Genomic DNA, 23,067 nt, shown 5'->3' with positions numbered 1-23,067 from the left:
GTGACGTTAATTGGGTGTGAATAATCAATTATCTTAGACTTCCTTCTAATTCATCGCTATACGAACATCTCCAATAGCCAGTGGATGGGCTTTTTTTGCATATATCAGTTTCAGAGAGCCCAGCAGTCCTGTTCATAAGGGATATGGCAGTGAGCTACCCTTTAATTTTCACCTGCTAGCAATCAAATTGTATCACACTGGCTGGAAAACTACCAGTGCTTGTTAATCTTCAATATTTATTTTGTGATATGTAACAAACACAATCGCAGTGCAGTAAGTGAACTGCCAAATAATAAATAAATAAATCTCACTGTGTCAACCATTTCAGGGACTGATCTGTTATTCTACAATTAAAATACTATTTTAACAAAATATCTCTAAAACAGATATTCTGATTTTGAATATCACTAGGAGCTCAACTGATGCTTTAGTGTTTATTATTCGTAACCTCAAGTTTGTGATCCGTAACCTCAAGTTTGTGATTTTTGTGTGTTTGTGAATTTTGTGAGCTCGCAGAAAAAGTAATTTCATTGCCAGCAAGTACTGCTGCACGCTGCATTGTTGTGCATTTGATAAATAAACTTTGATTTGATTTTATTCTATTTCCAAGACTTCATATGGTTCCCTTTTTTTCCAAGGCCTGACAAAAGGATTCCATCTAGATTTCTAAATGCTGTAAAAAAAAAAAAAAAAAAAAGAAATCTCCCTGAACGACTAAAAGTCCACAAATGAACTACAACTCTATTTTGATGTTTCTGATTAAAATGGCTGGATCAAAATGCCATCCACATTTGTCAGATGTTTGTTTTGACCCCTTTGCAGCTCAGTGAACCAGTAAATCTCTCCCGCTGGGTGCTAGACTTCAACAGCCACCTGTTTTGGCAGCATGTATTATTTATTTTGTAGGGAAATGGGGGTTTCATCATTCCCTGGCATTCAAATGTCAAGAGCCAGAGAACTTCCTGGTGGAGGAAGGGAAGACGATCTGTTGAAAAAAAAAAAAGACTGACGTTCTGAACGTAAGCATAAGGCAGAAGAAGGTGCTTCGCAAATTCATACAAATGTCACCATGGAGACCTAATAACATAACGGTGCTGCCGTGGAAAAACACAGGCAATCGCATCCTCTCAGATTTGTATAAGTGAAGTTCAGTGAAGCTTTGAGCACTTAGCAAAACTATTCCACTGCATGGTAATTATTTATACGCTGCATCACTAATGTAACACTTCTGTTTTTCAACATAGCAACTCACCTCCCACTCCTCCAAGATGTTAACTGCTAAGACGACTCTTCTTCAACACTTTCAGCATGACTAGGCTTCTCTAACCGTGGAGAAGGTGCCAGTGGTTAAGATTCTGTTTTTTTGCGGTTGTTGGTGGCCAAGCTTTCTCGCGCTTGTTAAGGAAAGAAGGAACAGTCCTGTCCTAGTCATCCCAGTAGAAAACACGCTTGTGCTTTGTTTGCTATTACTTGAAGGTCCGCAGACGGTTTCTCAGATATTTGAGCAAAATATTTAAATGCAAATATACTGTAATACCTCCTCAGACATACCATTAGTACCAACCAAGTGGTCAGAGAATTCTCAAAAGATCAGCGATGAACAGCAAGCACAATCTGCATGAGAAATGGGATTGTTTACAGTTTTGTTTTTGTGAGTGAAACAACACAAGCCTGTCTTTCGGGGATATAAAGACACCAGTGGATCTACACTTGTCAGCCTCAAATACCTATCCTTCTACCTCTCCAGCTTCATCTTGGAAGCATCTACCTGGTTGTATTAAATATTGCAGAAACCGCCAACAAAAACCAACTTCACCACAATAATAACAGGGAAAACAGTTCACAACGAACAAAAAGACAAAATTTAGTACACCTAGAAACTAAATCCCATACCCTGTCTGAAGCCTTATTCTAACAAGGACATTGCTAACTATTTCATGTCAGGATTTGCATCTTAAAGGTAAAATGGATGACTTAATGACTCTTCTGATACTCAAAAAAGCTACTGTGGCTATCACCAAAGTAAGATAATCTTGTTCAGGTGCTTAATTTTAGAAATGTATATCCCTAAGAAGAGGAGTTTACAAATGACAGAGTATTAGGGTTATGTAACCGCCCTTGAATCAAGGTAAAGACGGCAAAGAGAAATTGATCTCTTGTTTAGAGAGAGGATATGTAATGCAAGGAGCCCCTTAATCATCCTTCAGACTGATTAACGGGAACTCTTCGGCATGATTCCAGTACTTCGGGTACGACAATGGCTTTGGCTTGAGCCATTCAACCCAAGGTGCTCGTCTCTCACACACATTTGTGAAAGGCACTTTGTGTTACTAATTGTTAATAATTGCTCAAGTGTATGTTAAAGAAAACTAGATCAAACAAGTCAGCCTCACATCACTTCTTTTTCTTGAAGAATAATCATGAAAAAGATTACACGTTTAATAAAAACACTAAAAGAGGCATTTATCACATTCATAAATTGACAGACTTAAACAACTGCTTATTTGAATGACTTTGTGCCTGAACATTTCTCTTGAAATTATTCGCTTTGTCTGTGTTTTTAAGCATTAACATGTATTATTTTAAAAACTTTTATTTTTTATTTTTCATGGAGCAAAAAAGGATAGGAAAACACGAGACACATTACAATTCACGATGGGATTGAACAGATTCACTTAAAATACTTTAACTCAAAAATCTGTAGTCGTTGGAGGTGAAAATATTTGAACTGCCCATCAACACTTTTGAATGACATGAATTTTATAGATCTTCCATGATATTTGATTGTTCAGTTACTGGGAACAAAAGGAAACATATTTGAAAAGTGTTGAGGATAATAAGAACAAATCTAAATAATGTATACACATCTGGGAATTAATATTCCTGGGCCAGGAATAATCATGAATCACAGGTTCACACATTTTCTGAAACATCTGAGTAACAAAATAACTTAAAATTCCTTGAAAATAATTTTCTTATGTTCATCGGCATTGGATCATAGCATGGATTGTGGGCTTACTCTTCTTGTTTTAAAACAGAGTGTATCGGTGCTTAAGCTGGGATTTAGAGTCACTGCCAGGAAAGACTTAGGAGAAAACGATGGAATGCGTCATGTGTTCTGAATCACCAGAATGGAAAGTTCATTGTCAGCTTTCATGCAGAATTCAGGTGCTTATTATGCATTGCACATCTAGTTCCCATTGAAAGGCATGGTGAACAGGTTTTCCACACGTACCACTGAACCATAGAGCCCTGGTCAAAAGAACAGGGTGTAGGAACAATGTACTGAAATCAGATTCCAAAGCACAACACTGGCAACTTGCCCAGACCCACAGTGCTAGTCTGAAAGGATCACTTTAAAGTTCCACTAATGTCGTTCTCATCACGTGCTCAGACTGTACCCTAAAGCACCAGTCATATGAGGGCTTCACTTAGCATTTACTATGGTAGCTTGATGGATTAACTCATGATTTACTCTTCGGCTCACACCTCAGCTTTCCGTCTGTAGCAACACACACTATTATTTATGCTGTGGCTGCTGTACAGCTAAGTGGAAAAGATAAATGATGAAGTGGTTAAATCCCAAGCTGGGGATGACTCTCAGAAGACTGGGTCTGGGGAAAGATAAGGCCGATTTACTTCTGCCAGTGGGAGACAAACACCTAACATGTCCTAGTAGGATCTTTATTTAATCTGATTAATGCTCTATAACAGATTTGCCACCTATCCTTTTTCTGACCACTTTATCCAGGGTTCCAGAGGAGCTGGAGACTATCTCGGCAAGCAACTGATGCAACACAGGATTCGCCAGTCCACTGCAGGGCAGATGCACAGACACAAACAGGCGAGCACCCAGGGGAAACCCACGCCAACATGAGGAGAACATACAAACTCCAGGCAGATGACACCCCAGTAATGGTACCCATGGCTTCAGCGCCTTGAGGCAGCAATGCCAACCAAAGCACCACAATGCCGAAAACAACAGATTATACACTACGGAAACATGATTCTACATGGAATGTCAAGACAATCTGTTTAATAAAAACAAAGGAATTAATAACTGATGTGGCGGGAATGTGTAATGTGTTTGGTGAAATAGGTTATTTCAATATAAATATTGATCAATACTGTCAATATTGATCAATCAAGACTGTCAAATGAGGTCAAATCAGCAAGACGTAGTACTAGTCACGTTTAGAATATTTTTCCTTCATTTACGGTTAGGATAAATAAAGCTGGGCTGTTTCTTAAAGGACAATTGAATACGATGCCAAAGCCTTTTTTAACAAGAACAAAAATTATTGAAGATGTAAAACAGTTTAGCCTCAAGGGCATTAATACTAGTTGCTAATTGGAGAGTCACAATAAGCAAACCTGTAGTTTTTTTCCTTAAGACTTGATTATAAAAACAATATTTCAAAGCATGGGACACGAAGGACACTTAAGACACTGATGATATTCTCGTAGTGTATGAAGCTTCAAAGTAAACTGCCGCTCACCTGTACTCCTGCCGAGACAAGCACTCAAACAGCTCCTGCGCTGTAAATCTGGGCTTCATGCTGGCAATCTGAACATGGAAACGGACAGGAATCTCACATCAGTGAGAGAATAACACTTCATATCAATTACGAAATCATTCATGAAACACAGCAGGATTTATGAGTGTCATTATTGTGTGAAACAATATTAATAATGTGGTGGAGCAGTGAAAGCAACAGGAGAGGCTGTGTGTCGAGGATGTATGTATTGGAAACTGATACTACTATATTAGTGATATAGAGTTAGATACTGTAATCCCGAGTATGAATGTAACCGAGTTTGATGAAATGATGTTGCTGAGTAGTTTACCGGAGTTACAATTTTATACCAGAGCTGTATTTGGTACATGCTTACAAGGATCCCTAATACAGCATTTCATCTTATTGACGATCGCTTGGTCACTATCATAAATTCCATAATTATCATGGCACTGTGTTTGAAAAAACAGTATCAATTATATTCAAATTATTGTGAATCTGGACGGTAGATTTAGAGGATTCTCCCACAAACCAAAAGACCTCTCTGCTGCAATACATTTTTACCTGAGGTTACACTGGACTAGACATTAACTCCCCCCCAACCTTAATTACCACCAACTAGCCTTAAACCAAACCGCAGCCTGAACTCAAACCCCTGGCAAGGGTAAAGAAAGCGTTAAATCTAGGGTTATGGTTGCTTCTAACATCATTCAAACACTGCTGCTTAAATGCCATTTGGCAATATTACCTACTGTAAATATACCATGGAGCACATAGTATATGGAGCACAAGTCTTCAAACATAAAAAGACAAATGTGCAATTCAATAGTCATTATTGATTTATCTTTATTGTGTGATTGTATGGTCAGATACACATTTCCAGTTATAGTTGACTCCATGTGCTAACAGTTATTTCTCACCTCACTGGTGGTAATGAAAGCGTGCAGCATGCTCACATCTTCAAAGCCACTGTCTGATGCCAAAACCCTAAAGGACAATACAACATATCATTCAGAGAGTTTGGAAACCAGCTGAAGATGTATTTTCTTGTATGGAACCTTTAGTCACTGCACAAGTTCTAAAAGAGCAAAACGCATTTTTGAGGCCCCTTCAAGCAGTTTTTGTGAACAGTGAAGAGCCCCATAACTTGGTGTAGCCAACACCACTATTCCAAAACTGTCCTGGCGAAAGAGGAACCTGTTCTAAAGAGCAGGGAAAGGTTATGGTCCTTGAGTAAATAGTGCAGAAAGAAGGGGAAAAAAACACTTTCACCAGGCTTTATGCATTATACATGTCCTTTCCTTTCAGCTTCTGAATAATGGAAAAATCATGTGGCCCATGATGAGTCACTGAGAGAATATGTGATCTGAATGCTGGTGCAGTATCTTTCCGTCTCCTAGGCAACAAGAAGAATTTGCTAAATCTACCCTTCATCAAAGGAATATCAAAGGACAAGCAAACCAACATTATTACACTGCTGTTTAAAACGAAGGAAGTCTGACTCTGGAATAACAACAGGACTCAGTACAACAACAAAAAATGATCTCTAATAATTCTACTGTCTTTGACCTTCTTATACCACTTAAGAGTTTACCTGCTTAGAAAAACATAAGAGTAAAAAAGTATTATGCATTTAGTTAGAAATCTATAATGTTCAGTTAGTTGATTTAATTCGGTTATAGTCTTAGATATTTGATGAGAAATAAACGGCTTCATTATCATTCCTTTTAATATATTTTAAAAAAGAAGTCAATAAGTATGTGATTTCATGATTACGTGCAAACCTGCCATTCAATATGTACTCATTTATTAATTCACTGATGTATTTCCAGCAACCTCTTTTATAGATTTATATTTGTCTTGTAAACTCTAAAACCACAGAAAATCCAGTAGGAAATGAATTGCATCATTTAAATAGCTGTGACAAGGCAGACAAGAAATAAAGGGCATTTAAATCGAATGGAAACAATGTTTTTCTTTCCCTATGGAAAATCCCCAAAATACAGTAACTAAAGCAACATCTGTATTTGGAATATATGGATGCTTTTGAGTACGTGTTCATGCTTAGTTACTGGAATTAAATAAAAGTGATTTTTTTATTGAAATTGTTTTCAACTTTTTCCAGTTTGTGGCTGCACTAGTGATGGCACGTACTGTTTATTCACTGGAGGCTCACAGGGCTGGAGCTGGGTAATTGCACAGGCTGGGGGGGCGTCCACACACTGACCTACATTCACACACAACCTACAGCAATCCCAGTGGAGTTAGAGGGCTGTGCTGTGCATAGCAGGCATAGTGCAGGATCCCATGTATAAAAAAAGGCATCAGAAAAACTCAAGAGGGACAAAAAAAAAAAGTTTGAGTCCAGGGGAATGACAGGTAAATTAATTGCTGAGCTGTGTAAATCACCAAATTCATAAAACTTCATCTATCCTACAGATTTTATCAAGATACCCAATTGCTGCTACAAAACCACTCTTTATATGCAACTACAAACAGGCCTCTATTTGCAACTGGTCTAATGCTTATACAAGCACGTTTATTCCCAAATACATATGTGTGCAAATATAATAATCCTGTATGTATACATACACAATTATGAATATATAGAGGTGGTCAACTGTAATTGGAAAAAAAATATTTCCTTTTTAACATTTTATTGTACAACATCTTCATGAAATGGTCCATAATTTCTGTCCCTGGTATTTACATATTCTATGGAACAGATCGGTCTTCCAAAGTTGTGGATGGAGCATTTATTTTGATCTGTTATCTTTTTTTAGGTGTTGATAATGTTTTTAGGTTTCTGGGTGTCTGCCACAAATAATATGATACCACATTCTTACAGATCCTTTCACACCTTCAATGCATACATTGCTGTTAACCCCCTGAGATCCCAAGACAGAATACTAATATTTCTGATTCATTTACACCTACTGCTATAGACCTCAAGAAAAGTACGCACATATGGTACATGTAATTACACATACATAAACATAAAATACACTGGACTGCATAAAGGAATGCAATGCACCCAATACCCAGGGCTTAACATCAGTATAAATGCACCGAATTATGTCACGAGTTACTTCAGCTCAGCTGAAAACCATTTATTCAACCTGGTCTCTCCTCTGCCTGTGTGCTTGACAGCAAATACAAATCACATTAGCAGATTCCACAGCAAAAGATCCTACTTATTGAGGTCTCTCTCAGACGGGTGATGACGCACTAGCTCTCACTAGTAATGGCATAACATTTTTTATAGTAAAGGCATAGCCCCGATGGAAACTAATGGTTTCACAAATTTCTACCTGTTTAAATATAATGTATATGGCCAAAGTCTGTTTCAATTTCCCCTTTCAAACCAAATCTCATTATTTTTAGTTGAAAATTAATGTCCGAATCTACCGTAAAAAACTGATATAAAAAGAGAATTCATTCAATCAAGAAAACACAGTACAAACAAAAATTGTGTCATCCCTCAACTCTTTAAGGAACTAGAGACAAGAAGAGAATTATTCAAAAACTTACAAAACTATCTTATAAAATGTTTACAAGGAACATAATGGTATTCAAACCTTCAATATAGAACACATTTGTCAAAGTATTATTAACAAACCAACCATTCCCACTTTATCTGAAGCTGACTGAAAAAAAAAAAACACGTATATCCAATTATGGAAACATAAAACTTTAAATTCTAAAACTGAACACTCTTATACAAATTCAACAAATCAAATACGTATCAAACCTAACACTTAACTGTATCAGATTGTTTCCTGTTCATAAAGTTACATAGGAGTAACTGGAAAGGGCTAAAAGCTTCAACACACAACACTTGTGAAATATGTGAAAGAACAATGTTTCACAGGCTGTTCTGGCTTCATTTGATCACTGGGAACAAAAGACCCCCCCCATGAAAATCTGTTCCACAATTAGCACCACAACTTTAATTTGTATTGGCAGTGCTGAAAGCCTGTAAGGCACTGAATATTTGAAGGGAAGGTTCTCTCTAAAAAAATCCATCCTTAAAAATGAAAGCAGCAACAACTACAAGGCACAATACGGAGCAATAAGCTTGAATCAAGCTTAGAAAATGAAAACTTAAAATCTCAATGTCCTTTCACAGACATCTCAATTCCGTTAAGTTTTGTTGTGATTTTACAGGTTCAAATGTGCAGTGACACTTGCCTTTTGTCTGTTTTAATCCACAAGGGTTTTCCACAAAGCTGTCACATCTGTTGTCAAGTGTGGGGGAGTTCAAACTCCTTGGCAAAGCAAATCATTTCTCGATGAATCTAAACATTCCATACTTCGTAACAAAGGATATTTTATGTTGGCTTTGCGGCACACAATGGTTGACACTACAGAAAAAGTAATACATTCAACATATTTCAAAGTAAAATAAATAAGGAATGACATTAAAAAAAGGTTTGAAATGACAGCTTCCTCTCCATTTATATTTTACACTAGACAAAAGAAATTCATTGAATGCAACAAATTGCCAAATCATTTGTATTCGAACGAGTGGATGCTTTGCTTAATGCATGCCCTTTGTTTTGAAAGATTCACATAAAAATATTATACATATGTGTTTGCATACCAAACCAAAGGAAAGCAGATAAAGTGCAGCTCCAAAAAAAAAAGCGAACCCACAGGGAACAGCACTGACTCCTGTTTTTGTCACAGTTTTTGTCTCTTCTGAAGACACCTATCGATCACTTCTGAGGCTGGGCAACGATGGATGGAACATTCCGTTTTTCATTTTCTATCAGCAGATGTCTTTGCTGTATGTGAGTAAGATTCAGTAGCTGTGCCATTTGTATGGTGCTGAATGGTGGAGGACTTTTTTCTACGTCTTCAGCTCTCCACTCCAGTTAGAAAGGGAGGATGGCTTTATGAATTTCAAGAATCATACAAAATGTGTTTGGCATTTGCGTTAAAAACTTTAACACATATAAGGCCAAAATAGATCTTTTATAATGTGGTGATCACAAAAAAAAGCTTGATCTTAGTCCCATAGGCAAAATAGGAAAAAAATATTGACAAACCAGACATACAGCAGATATTGATTTCTGAACTTACTGCTAATAAGCACTTCTGCCAAACAAACAGAAGATTAAAATGTCTAAATATTCCTTGCAAAAGTTCTTATCTGTTTTATTTTATTCCTTTATATCGAGGATTAAGTGCCATGGTACAAATAAACTACTGCAGGTTACAACAAAATCTTAAACAAAACAAAGTACTTCTTCAGTTAAGCAGGCAATTGTGCCTTCTGGAAAACCCGAATATAATGATAATGTTTGCCATACTTTCATAAAAAGTAGTGATTCGATTAGCGGTGCAGTCATGCGGGCCTGCTTTGTTTGCACTGCACATGACCTGTCAGTAATGAACATTTACTGTTGAGCGAGTCTTTTCTCACTGCAGAATAGCCTGTGTAATTTTTCAGAAATGTTGGAAAATACAAACAAATACTGAATTACAGATTTTTGGAGGATGAACAGAAATTACTCGGTAGCTGCTGGACTGGATTACATGTGCTTTGCTGGATTTTAGGCAATTCCAGACATAATACTTTATTTCCAACGTGTGCCACGTTGGAAAATTATCATAATACAGTAGCAGTTTTAACTCCAAACAGAGAGAAAAACACAAAATCAGATCTGTATTTCTAAGAAGGAAAAGCAGGAAGCTCAACATTAAATTACTGAGGGCATGATTGATCTAAGATAGCAATTCCTAGAAAATGAAAACAAAAGTGGCTAAATTTCCCAAGCAACCTACCATATATCTTGGAAGATTTATAAATATTTTAACATACAAAAGCCAGAATATAATAATTTCATGCCTTTTCCCCTTCAATATAGACATAAAAGAATGATTCTAACTGGAAAATACAAAAATCCAATCACCAGTAAACCAATGAGAGGAACACAGGAGAAGCAAGCTTTGCTAAACTGAACAAAACGAGTTAAAAAAAACTTCAGTTTCACAAGTACTTAGCGACCGTATCACACACTGACCAGACAAAACACCAAACCAGAGCCCTCCAGCCCTGTAGAGGTAAGTTTACATATTAAAACAGTCTTCAAATGTCCACTTCAGACAGTGTATAAACAAAATAACCTTATTTTGAACACAAGGGAGACAACATAGAAAAGCTTATCCTGTTGATTTACCCATAAACTATGATATTATAAGATGTAAATGGAAAAATGATGACAAAAAACTAGAGCCCCCCCCAAAAGCATCTTCTTGGTATTTATTGTGGATAATTGGCAATATTTAAGTATTAAAAACTGCCCTGCAATGGACTGATGTGCAACCAAGGTGCAGTTCTACATGTGCCCTGTGCAGTATGTACCTGTATCTTAGAGCCTCAAAACCTGACCTAAATAAGTATATTCTTACCAGCAGCCATATCACCCTGCAACTCACAACTGGCAACCCACTGAAGCTAAGCAGGTGTGAGCCTGGTCAGTACCTGGATGGGAGACCTCCTGGGAAAAACTAAGGTTGTTGCTGGAAGAGGTGTTAGTGGGGCCAGCAGGGGGCGCTCACCCTGTGGTCCATGTGGGTCCTAATGCCCCAGTATAGTGATGGGGACACTATACTGTAAACAGGCGCCGTCCTTCGGATGAGACGTAAAACCGAGGTCCTGACTCTCTGTGGTCATTAAAAATCCCAGGGCGCTTCTCGAAAAGAGTAGGGGTGTAACCCCGGTGTCCTGGCCAAATTTCCAATTGGCCCTTACCAATCATGGCCTCCTAATAATCCCCTTCTATGAATTGGCTACATTACTCTGCTCTCCTCCCCACTGATAGCTGATGTGTGGTGAGCGTTCTGGCGCACTATGGCTGCCGTCGCATCATCCAGGTGGATGCTGCACATTGGTGGTGGTGGAGGGGAGTCCCCATTACCTGTAAAGCGCTTTGAGGGGAGTGTCCAGAAAAGCGCTATATAAGTGTAAGCAATTATTATTATTATTATTATTATATTCTTCCCTAGCTTTGCTACCCAAAAAAGCACTTGATTGTTAAAAATACTGACTAAAGACATATGTCGAAATATGTGGACTATCATGGTCAATACAAAAAAGGATAGCAAATTACAAAATAAGTACATACAGTGCCTTGCGAAAGTATTCGGCCCCCTTGAACTTTTCAACCTTTTGCCACATTTCAGGCTTCAAACATAAAGATATAAATTTTTTATTTTATGTGAAGAATCACCAACAAGTGGGACACAATTGTGAAGTGGAACGAAATCTATTGGATTTTTGAAACTTTTTTAACTAATAAAAAAATGAAAAGTGGGGCGTGCAAAATTATTCGGCCCCCTTGCGTTAATACTTTGTAGAGCCACCTTTTGCTGCGATTACAGCTGCAAGTCGCTTGGGGTATGTCTCTATCAGTTTTGCACATCGAGAGACTGAAATTCTTGCCCATTCTTCCTTGCAAAACAGCTCGAGCTCAGTGAGGTTGGATGGAGAGCGTTTGTGAACAGCAGTTTTCAGCTCTTTCCACAGATTCTCGATTGGATTCAGGTCTGGACTTTGACTTGGCCATTCAAACACCTGGATACGTTTATTTGTGAACCATTCCTTTGTAGATTTTGCTGTATTTTTGGGATCATTGTCTTGTTGGAAGATAAATCTCCGTCCCAGTTTCAGGTCTTTTGCAGACTCCAACAGGTTTTCATCCAGAATGGTCCTGTATTTGGCTGCATCCATCTTCCCCTCAATTTTAACCATCTTCCCTGTCCCTGCTGAAGAAAAGCAGGCCCAAACCATGATGCTGCCACCACCATGTTTGACAGTGGGGATGGTGTGTTGAGGGTGATGAGCTGTGTTGCTTTTACGCCAAACATATCGTTTTGCATTGTGGCCAAAAAGTTCGATTTTGGTTTCATCTGACCAGAGCACCTTCTTCCACATGTTTGGGGTGTCTCCCAGGTGGCTTGTGGCAAACTTTAGACGAGACTTTTTATGGATATCTTTGAGAAATGGCTTTCTTCTTGCCACTCTTCCATAAAGGCCAGATTTGTGCAGTGTAAGACTGATTGTTGTCCTATGGACAGACTCTCCCACCTCAGCTGTAGTTCTCTGCAGTTCATCCAGAGTGATCATGGGCCTCTTGGCTGCATCTCTGATCAGTCTTCTCCTTGTCTGAGCTGAAAGTTTAGAGGGACGGCCAGGTCTTGGTAGATTTGCAGTGGTCTGATACTCCTTCCATTTCAAGATGATCGCTTGCACAGTGCTCCTTGGGATGTTTGAAGCCTGGGAAATCTTTTTGTATCCAAATCCGGCTTTAAACTTCTCCACAACAGTATTACGGACCTGCCTGGTGTGTTCCTTGGTCTTCATGATGCTCTCTGCGCTTTCAACAGAACCTTGAGACTATCACAGAGCAGGTGCATTTATACCGAGACTTGATTACACACAGGTGGATTCTATTTATCACCATCAGTCATTTAGGACAACATTGGATCATTCAGAGATCCTCGCTGAACTTCTGGAGTGAGTTTGCTGCACTGAAAGTAAAGGGGCCGAATAATTTTGCACGCCCCACTTTTCATTTTTTTATTAGTTAAAAAAGTTTCAAAAATCCAATAGATTTCGTTCCACTTCACAATTGTGTCCCACTTGTTGGTGATTCTTCACATAAAATAAAAAATTTATATCTTTATGTTTGAAGCCTGAAATGTGGCAAAAGGTTGAAAAGTTCAAGGGGGCCGAATACTTTCGCAAGGCACTGTATAAGAAGACAAGGAAAGAAATACCAAAAAATAATGGCTAGAATTTCTAGCCAAATACTAGAGTTTAATTTCAAGCTAATTAAACTCCAGCACCCAGTTGTACACCTCCCTGTGATAATGCTTAATAGTAAACTTGCTGCACTGCTCGACTTTAGAACCAATTACCTGCACTATTAGTTTCGACTTCTTTTCATGGGGTCTAACACACCAGCAGTTTTCATTGCATCTAAACTTTATGGGAATAAATCCTTAACTGAACCAACAAATCACTTGGACAGACCCTTTGCAATTTGGGAACTAACCTGGGTTATAGAATCACTTAAGCACTCTGGAAAGAAGCTTAGTGTGTGCAAAAAAAAAAAGGTCAGGTACCAATGTGGGTCAAAGCAAGTAAAGTAAATACTGGCTAATAGCAATTCCCTCTTCCTTTACCTCTGGAAGGAATCCAGCAGCCCTTTCACGGCAGCCAGGAGTTTCTGCAGGCAGGAGAAAGCCTCGTCAGGAGAGGCCAGTTTCTCTCCAGGCCCTCCTGTCCCCTGAGGATCCAGAGGAACCTGGAGGGCTCCTAAGACCGCAGAGCTGAAATTTAGAGAAAAGAAAAGAAAACAGATCTTGACAAATAACTTTTCTCAGAAGATTATTTTCACTCCAGTTGCCTATGCAGGTTTTTTTATGGTATTCTCTAGCATATGAAGGCCATATGCAGTAGCTAGCTACATGATTTGGGTGTTAGGGACTAATGTGCTTCTAGATGTCACTGGTGTGACAGTGTTGCTGAGTCCTTTACTGCTCCTTCTCACTAACCACGGCCTCAAGATCAATTCGTAATAATTTTGATAGTGAAAAAACTGACAGAACCTGTCTGATTTGACCCTCTTTCCTAATTTTTTTTCTTTCTTGTGAGATCCCATTTTTTGGTTCCATTTCTTACATTTAATTTTTTTTTAAAGCACTAAAATAGCAGATTCATGGAGGAGGGTTTATTGTTGCAGTAGATGGTAGCTTGTAGGAAGCATGTGAAATATCTCTGAGAGAGGAAATACATTTGACAAAATCAAGGTGCCGCATAAATAAGAACTTTGATATTTGCACTATACTGAAATAAGTAATGGAAGAAAGCAATGTTGTTTTGTTGCCTTTTGCAACAATATGCCCATTTACCTGATCTGACACGCATTGATCCAGATGTTCTCAAAAACAGCCCAGATATCAGCATGAGAAGAGTGTGGCTCCGACAAACTGTGCTCTACTGCCATGAGGGTCTCAGTGTCACCTGGCTGCAGGCTCCTTGTTCCATTCCCTCCTTGGGCAGAATCCACAAGGCCCTCCTCCCCTTGAGCTCTGCAGTCGGGCTGTGATCCCCAAACACAATTCAGCACAAGTCTTTCAACAGATCTGCACCAACTGCTATAAGACATGCCATTTGCAACCATTTTAAAAGGAAAACAGAATTTTGTTAATATCAGTTTCTGGACCTAAAGCATTCTTTGCTGATCTGCATCTAGAAGGAATATGTAGAAAGTGGAAATAGCTATGCAACTAGAGATTAATAGTACAGGGATTGTGTCTATGGATTTCTAATGCCCTCCAGACAGGATTCAAAGAGGGAAATATTAATAGAGGTGTCCATGCACGAGCAGGAATTGTGACCTAGAAGTATTATGTACTAAAGGGGAACTTAAAGAGACAGACTTTGCTCTCAGTGGCTCTACAGCATTTGCAAGTTAAATGTGTTGAAGGAGAAGGATATGTAACCAGGAGATGCACTAAGGGCCCCAGTCTTACCTGAGAAGTGTCTGGCTGCAGCTGTTTCAGGGCAGCAACAGCTTCAAGGAGAACACTATTATAGCCTGATCTGGAACTGAAACCGTGCAACAGAGCATGGGCTTCTTGCACCACCTGCTTCATGGAACAACTATCAACTGTTCTACCTGAAGAGGAAGGACATGTTAATGCCATATATCTGAAATTGTAATGCATGCCTTTGAATGGAAACGCACAGTTCTCTACAAAACTCTCCATTTTAAAGAGCAATATTAAAACAGATTTTTTTTTTCTTGTGCTTGAGCAACTTTTTCTACTACAATTATCACTGCGTCGCAAATTTATACTAAGGTGATATCGGATTATTCATAATATGAAATAATCAGAAAAAATTATATTTTATGTACCAAAATTTACTACAACTTGGTTAAAATGAAAGACACCAATGTGCCGTTAATACAAAGTTAAAACAGTAATGAACCACACAGAATGTATTTAAACTATGGAAAATACATTTTGAAAAATAATGATGAATTAAACAGTATTTTGCAGTACCTGCACTTTTTAAAAGGCACAGAAAGCAACAGGAAAACAGGTTGTGCAATCTTGAAGCCAGTCTAGTTTATCACTTGTTAAAACATGCTCGTTAGGGTCATAGTTCCTTACACACGAGTGTACACAGACAGTCCCAGTCTGTTAGATGTTTTGAGACAATATCATAACAATGCCATGGAGATTTTAGCCTCCCACACCAACCACCTCTGCTTCCTTGCCAGAACAAGCAGTACTGCAAACTTGCTATTTAAGAGGAACATAATTAAATGGAATAACATTCATTTACATTGCGTATCGCAAATGACTACAATGTTTTTTTATTTTTATTTTTGGAAATGCAAGTAACTGAAAATGGATTCATGCAGCCAGTTAGTTCAAAAATATATTGCTCATTTACTGAAAAAGTGCTCGTATCTGTCCATCCTTCAAAGAGTGTAATACTTTGTGAAGTACTTTGCTTGGCGTACTGAATCATATTAACATTCCTGGTAATAGTGAAACTTACCTGGCATTTAAAACATTTAAAAAACCTCAGCAGATTGTTTTGGGTATCTTAGTTCATTATATCACATTTACCTTTACAAAGGCTGTCGCTGAGGAATTCAACAGAGTGAAGAAGATTCCTGCTGACAATACTTCCAAACACAGCAATCCAGTGTTTCTTAAAGCACTGCAGTAAGTCACTCAGGGACCAAGGAGGCTTTATATACACAATCTAAAGGCACGGAAATACTAAAAGGTAATAATTATACACTGAAAGGTCTGCAGCAAAATATAAATTATGTCATTACTTAAATATACATTCTTCATATTTAAGAAAGGTTAGAACACACTGGCATTATAATTTCCTATCTTAAGAAATTCTGAGACTGGACATATAATTATAAATTCTGTCATTCCCTGTTTGGTGGCTGTCTGGGCTTTCTTCAATTCTTTGGGAGGTTAATCAACACCTTTAACCTTATCTCTGAACATAACAAGATAAGATAAGATCACTTTATAAGCCCTATACAATTTCTTGCATCAGGAATTTGTCTTTTTCCCATACCCCAGCTTGCTCTCCATGAGACACACAGACAGGGAGAGACAAGCCTGGGGTCAGAGCGCAGGGTCAGCCATTTATACGCCGCTCCTGGAGCAGCTGGGGTTAAGGGCCTTTCTCAGGGGCCCAACGGAGTCGGATTCCTCCTGCCAGCCGCAGGATTCGAACTGGCAAACTTACAGCCACAGGCGCAGATCCTTAGCCACAGAGCCACTGCTCCGCCCCTAGAAACTAGAGACTGACCCTTGCATAACCAGAGCCATAACTATAACATCTAGGCCTGTAATACTACTACTAATTCCTTACACTTATAAAGGGCTTTTCTAGACAATCCACTCAAAGAGGTTTACAGGAGCTGCAGGTGATATAGCTGCTGACTATCCTTGCACTAACAGGACAACCTGTCTACACTTAATCTAAACCACGTATTTGTTTCTAAATCTACTTCTCCCGAAATTGCAGAAAGTATGGGTGGTTTACCTCTAGCCAAAGATCACCAAATGCCTCCTTCATCTCTGCCTCCAAAATCGCACACAGCGCCCCCCTCAGGACTCCCTCGATGGCAGAGACAGAGGTCGCCAGAGCACTCCCTGAGACTGTTGCTTCTCTCGTCTTTTCCTCTGTCACTCTGCTGTTTGGGTCCAGCTCTTCAATGGGAACGCAATATGCTGGTCAATAGTGTCACAATGCCAAACATTTTTTATTTCTTAATTACATTTCAGAGCAAGAGACGTAAATACCACACTGGTACAATACATTTGCAAAAGAAAAGGCAATCTAGACTAAACCTTAAAATTATTTTTTTTACATAATCCCTTCTAAACATCTTACACAAAGTATCTTTAAAGCGATCTCTCATTTTTTGTCATTCACCTTTGTTTAAGCTAAATCAGAATGAAGATAAAAACAGTAATGGATGATACAGTATATTACAATGAATATGTCTTGGGTCACTTTACAAACTGAAGCCTGGATAGTGGCTAATGGCTTTTTGGAAGGCTTAATAATCAGATTCTTCCTTTAAGATCTGCAATGCAACATTTAGGACAAGCCTGATTTTTGCCACTGTATCATATCCTGTTTAGACTGCAGGAAGTTTTTTTTTTAATTCCCAAAGATCCACTGTTGTTTCTACAGTACATGCAATTAAACGTGCTGCAAATCTGTACCTGTCTGTGGGTGCCACGTGGGCGGGAGAGACTGGTGCCAGAGTGTATCAGCCTCAGATTTCAGCTTATCAGCTTCAGAAACAAGGTCTGCTTTGCTTACAGCTTTCACACCGCTTAGCAGTGCTTTACTGCACAGATTCTTGTCATTTCTGCAAGGGGGTGAGGAGAAACAAAAAAAAAGTAGGAGGTAGTCATAATAATGCATATGGTGGTAAGAATGGGGAAAAAAAGACCATGGTTGATCAGAAAAACAAGGAGGTGCTAAATGCAGCCAAGTTTAGTTATTCCCTGTGAAATAACTGAAGTCTTTTTTTTTTAAATGACTGACCTAGTCATAAACCTGGGAGAAAACCGAAACCTGCCGGTCTGGTTTAAATACAATTATACTGATAGAGTTCGGAGAAAGACCCTCCCTGTTACTGTACTCACAGTGGAGGCGTGGCTGGAGCTAAGTAGCGATGCTGTACATACTGTACTGTATGGAGTTCCCTGTAGAAAGTGTCAGAACACATTTGGAAAGACCCCCTTTACAGAAAATCACTTTTCTAGCCTGAAAGGCATTTACTAAATCCAGCTGCCCTTGACAAATGAGAACCAGCCTCTTCATGTTTTAGTCTAAACTACAGTATATTTTCATTCTACATAAAACCACTCAATATAAATCACAAAATGAGGCAAAAACATTTCTCGGGAAAGGTCCAAACTCTATATGAGGTAAATATGAAGAGAAGTTGTTCCTTGAGTTCCTATATTTATAGCAGAAAAAGAACGACTGGCTTTAAAAATTGGAAAGTGACAAATGTTCAGTGGTGAAAATAACATAATTCAATGATGACTCTCAAATAAAGCAGGGTTCATATCCAGCAAAAACTGTAAAAAAATATTCCTCCCAATAAAATATTAGGCTGCAAGTGTATGTGTTTAGCATCTTTAAAGGTCAAATTATCATAACAGGTAAATACAAGATTATTAAGATTATCAAGTAACAAAAAATAAACATGACATAGAAAATTATTTTTCTTAACAATCTGGACTGATGATCAGTAATCCTCTCCACAAGGGAATAAGAAGCTGTGGTTTGCTGACACCTCGAAATGCATTTTAGAAAGAGTTGCCCCAGCATCTCACCTGGCCCACCCACAGAGACAGAGAGAGAGAACCTCACTCACGTGCATAAGATCACAGGCACTCCCGGGAACAGGCTCTGGTACTGCACACAGCAATGCAGCACGCGATCATCGTTGTTCTCGGCACTCAGGCCACCTGCATGACAAACCAAGCCAGGAGAAAATTGTGCTTTTTTAATTAGCACTCGTGTAACCTCCACTGTCCAGTACAGGAATTCATCTTCTTAACGGAGCACTACTGTGACAAACGGACATGCAGGCTTGTCGGGCTGCTCCTGAGAAGCAGACAGCTACTGTCTTACATTAAAATTGTCTCGGAGGGCAGACTATTTCTTAATTGAGTTCATGTGCCACCCCTTTTAGAGAAACGTCCATCATCGTAGGTGGTGTTGAATTTAATAACTCATGAGACAAAGTGCTCCCTTTGTGCCAACTTAGATCTTTTTTTACAGTCTTTGCACAGCCAGAAACACACAGTTCATTTAAAAGCAACTTTTTAATACAAGACTTTACACAATCAGCTCACTTGTTTGATGCCACTGAGCTATGGCAAAGAAAGGGGAGGACTAACAGCATGCCAAGTAACTTCTATAATGTTTTCACGATCAATATAAGGGAAAAATACACTGCACTGTTATTTTATTTATTACCTTAGCCTATTCTATGCTGAGAGCTCTGCCTAAAATAAACCGAAAACGAGGAAGATAAGACGATGGAAAACTACACTTCAAAACAAAAATCTCAAATTGTGGCCATACTTTTTGCTTTAAAATCCCAGGTGATCCCTTCGATAAAGCCACTGCTGATACACAAATACACAGAGGGCTCAGGATGACAAATCCGATCAAGCTGACTGAGCAGAACAAAAGCCTTTCAATGCTTCACAACCTGATTTTGCTTCCACAAACTAAACACTTGGCCTTCATCTTATATTATCCCAGAAATTAAAATAAAAAATAAAAAAATAAGGAAATGAGACCATTGCAGTTATTGCTTTTTTAAATTTTAAACAATTCACCACTGGAATACCTTCTAGCGTAAAATAATGATGCTTAGCTTGTTCCTAGTGCCATCTGCTGGTTGGTGCCGGGAATAATCAATATATTTAACAATTTATGTTCATACAGTATGTTACATAAACATTTAATTTATGAAGACCATTTCATTACAGAGAATCATTATGTGCTTCATATTAAAAGATAAAGTTAAAAGAGGATGAATTAACTTTTCAGCGTCTACCAAAAAGAGAAAAGACCTTAGCCAGATTTTTGCGTATGAAATATGAGTACTTCAAGATGTTTTTTATATGATCCCGAAAATTGAGAGAAGCATTGAACATTACAGATCCAGAATTACACTTTACTGATACGAAGACAAAGTACTTTATACATGACATAAACAATCAGAACGTTACATTGTTATGGGGCTCAAGAGAAGTCTCAGCAATGGGATTTGGGTCAAACGTGGACACTCACATATTTTCTGGGACGCCTGCTGCATCGACTGTCCCCAGAACCGAGGCTCCTGGCTTTTCAGGCAGGTGTAGATGAAGTTCACGGCAGGTATGGCCTTATTTACCACATGGTTTGAAAACTTTCCATTCTTCAACGAATCCAGTTCCTGTAGCACCACCCAGGGAATGAGAATGTTGGGGAAACCAAAAACTGGAAAAGATCAGACAGACAGCGAGAAGAAATCTTATGAATGTTTATGGAACTTTAAAAGAAAATACATTAGGCTTACATATTGACAGCATCCATCAAATTACAATCTGACAAACCTCCGAGGCCACATGCTTTTATCTTCTTGACAAACTCAAGGTGACTGAGCAGAATGTTGGTATCCAGAATGATGATCAGGTCCTGATGCCGGTTTTCCTTACCTGCAGAATTTAGGAAAATAAGAGTTTCACATTTTAAACTGGGCTATTGTACCATTGCACTAAACATCTAATCTATCACTTTGTAGGCTGAACAAAATTTCAATCTATTTAGATGTTTTGAAGATCGTCTTGTAAATACAGGGGCATACTCATTACTGGGCAACAGAGTAAAGCCCTGTTCACACCCCACATGACATGGGAAGAGGGGAAAATAACCCGTATTTCTGCTGCCTACTTTCACACTGGACATGAGACAACAACAGATACTAGAGAAGTGCAGGTCTGACACTGGGACTGATGATCTGTGTGAAAAAAAAAACTTGGGTACTATTTCTGCAAGTGTTTCACCTGACAACTACAGTAAGTACATTATCTGTCAGCCATCGATATAAAAACAAAAAAATCAAACAACCCAGCAACTGGAGCAGCAACCCAGCAAATTTCAAACAACTGGTCATGCCTCTATGCATGAATAACTTGGTAGGCATAAATAACCTTTGTTTATTTATATAGGTCATACTTCCATGCACAAATAACATTTGGTTATGTCACATACTGTAAATGTAAAAATGGTTCAGTGAATGTAAATTATGAGAATCTGATGGGAAAACACAAATTAGTGAACTTGGCTCCTACAGGACACTATTACAGATTTTTTCAATGCTTATAAGGAATTCTGTCTCAAGGATCTGGCACTAATCTCTTGATGCAAAGGGCAACTGCATCTGAGAATATAGCATTATTGTGGAGAGCTCTGCAAAATGTTGGTGTGAACAGACCAACAATGTAAGTATAAATCTTTAATCTGTGTTCCAGGAAGGACACCCTTAGTGCGTGTACAAGGCTGGAGAGCTCAACTTACGGAAAGAAAATACGGTCTCTTCCTCGGGGGGATCAATTTCCATGCAGGTCAGCTCCCCGTAGCTCTCCACCACATCCCCAGCCAGGAGCTTCTCTGAGCGAGCCAGGTGGAGCTCCTCCACCAGGTGCATCTGCAAATGACCAGAGACCAGAGGACGGGCGACAGAAATCACGGCCTCAAGTAGCATTCAGAAAAAAGGGCTTTCTGCTGCTGCGGGGGTTACTGGTGAATTCAGGGGGTATCATTAGTACCTCTGCCATGGAACAGAGGTCGTTCTGGAATGAGAGAGACCTATAATATATGCAATCAGAGTCAGACCAGCTGTACTGGCGCTATAGCCAGAACCAGCTTCTCTCACAATATCCAGTCCTGCATGACTCCTCCTTGCAAAGACCTAGCAGATGGGCTCCACTGCAGGAGCCCATTTTGTCTGGTGATCTCCAGGCTGCAAGATTTATCCTGTACTCGGGGGACAGGCGATTACCACATCAGTGGATGGAAACCTGGGGTGAGTGTACCTATAGTGGCACATGAAAGCCTTGCCGCTAAAGTGCCTTGTCTTTAGCTGCAGGCCTACCCATGTCCATCCCCAGCTGGCCCTCTTCCCCCGATATATAATCCCCTGCCTACTGACAGTAGTGTTTAAAGTGGAACTGCAGTCCCAAATTCTCAGACTGGTTATTACATCTCAGTAACAAAATAAATTGACGGTACAAATTCGCAACATTTCACAACTTCCGACTTAAGCACAAAATCGTGAACTTTGTGAAAGTACTGTGTAGTCGCAAAGTTATCAAGGAGTTTGCGAGAACTGTGACGTGACCCTTCCTGCTCACTAGTCACTGTAACGACTAATGGAATGTGACATACAAGCGAATAAGGACAGGTTTTGAAGCAGACGTTTCACTGCAGAAATGTTTCAATGTGATCCGCATGCAGAGTGAACAAGTAAGTTGTATTTGTCTGCAAAACCGTCTCAAAGTCGAGAGCAATTTTTCTACTGGATTAAACGAGATGTCCAATGTAACAAGGCCTCTTCACTTCACCAGATTTTGTCGCCTTATTCTGAATCTCAGAATATGACGCTGTGCATACCTTTTGTGTATTTTGTGATTGAAATTGGAGGTTTTACATGTTACTTTGTGCATTTTACTTTCATTGTGGTTTGAAATGCACTCATCCAATGCTGATTTTTTTCTAAGCATGTATTATAAAAATTGAGGGGCAGTTACTCTTTAATAATAATAATAATAATAATAATAATAATAATAATAATAATAATTGCTTACACCGCTCCACTCAAAGCGCTTTACAGGTAATGGGGACTCCCCTCCACCGCCACCAATGATGCGACGGCAGCCATAGTGCGCCAGAACGCTCACCACA

General features: G+C 39.0%; 1 protein-coding gene across 10 annotated transcripts in view; it reads right to left on the bottom strand.

The window, feature by feature from the left end:
• Positions 1-23,067, bottom strand: part of swt1 (SWT1 RNA endoribonuclease homolog) — a 32,919-nt gene that overhangs the window by 5,186 nt on the left and 4,666 nt on the right. For 9 of the 10 annotated variants that reach the window (XM_088598221.1, XM_088598217.1, XM_088598226.1 and 6 more), the window contains 12 exons: positions 21,682-21,811; positions 20,718-20,819; positions 20,413-20,601; positions 18,980-19,073; positions 17,811-17,959; positions 17,122-17,288; positions 16,176-16,314; positions 15,066-15,211; positions 14,442-14,632; positions 13,713-13,859; positions 5,438-5,504; positions 4,500-4,567 (listed from right to left, as the gene is read on the bottom strand). In XM_088598221.1, coding sequence (XP_088454347.1) covers positions 4,500-4,567; positions 5,438-5,504; positions 13,713-13,859; positions 14,442-14,632; positions 15,066-15,211; positions 16,176-16,314; positions 17,122-17,288; positions 17,811-17,959; positions 18,980-19,073; positions 20,413-20,601; positions 20,718-20,819; positions 21,682-21,811 — 1,589 coding nt within the window. The remainder of the gene's footprint in view (positions 1-4,499; positions 4,568-5,437; positions 5,505-13,712; positions 13,860-14,441; positions 14,633-15,065; positions 15,212-16,175; positions 16,315-17,121; positions 17,289-17,810; positions 17,960-18,979; positions 19,074-20,412; positions 20,602-20,717; positions 20,820-21,681; positions 21,812-23,067) is intronic. The other variant, XM_088598227.1, reaches the window with a different exon arrangement.

The sequence above is a fragment of the Lepisosteus platostomus genome, chromosome 11, assembly GCF_059453375.1.
Source record: "Lepisosteus platostomus isolate fLepPlt1 chromosome 11, fLepPlt1.hap1, whole genome shotgun sequence".
NCBI lineage: Eukaryota > Metazoa > Chordata > Actinopteri > Semionotiformes > Lepisosteidae > Lepisosteus > Lepisosteus platostomus.
The sequence above is the reverse complement of the archived record's forward strand: the minus strand, read 5'-3'. Positions and strand labels throughout refer to the sequence as shown.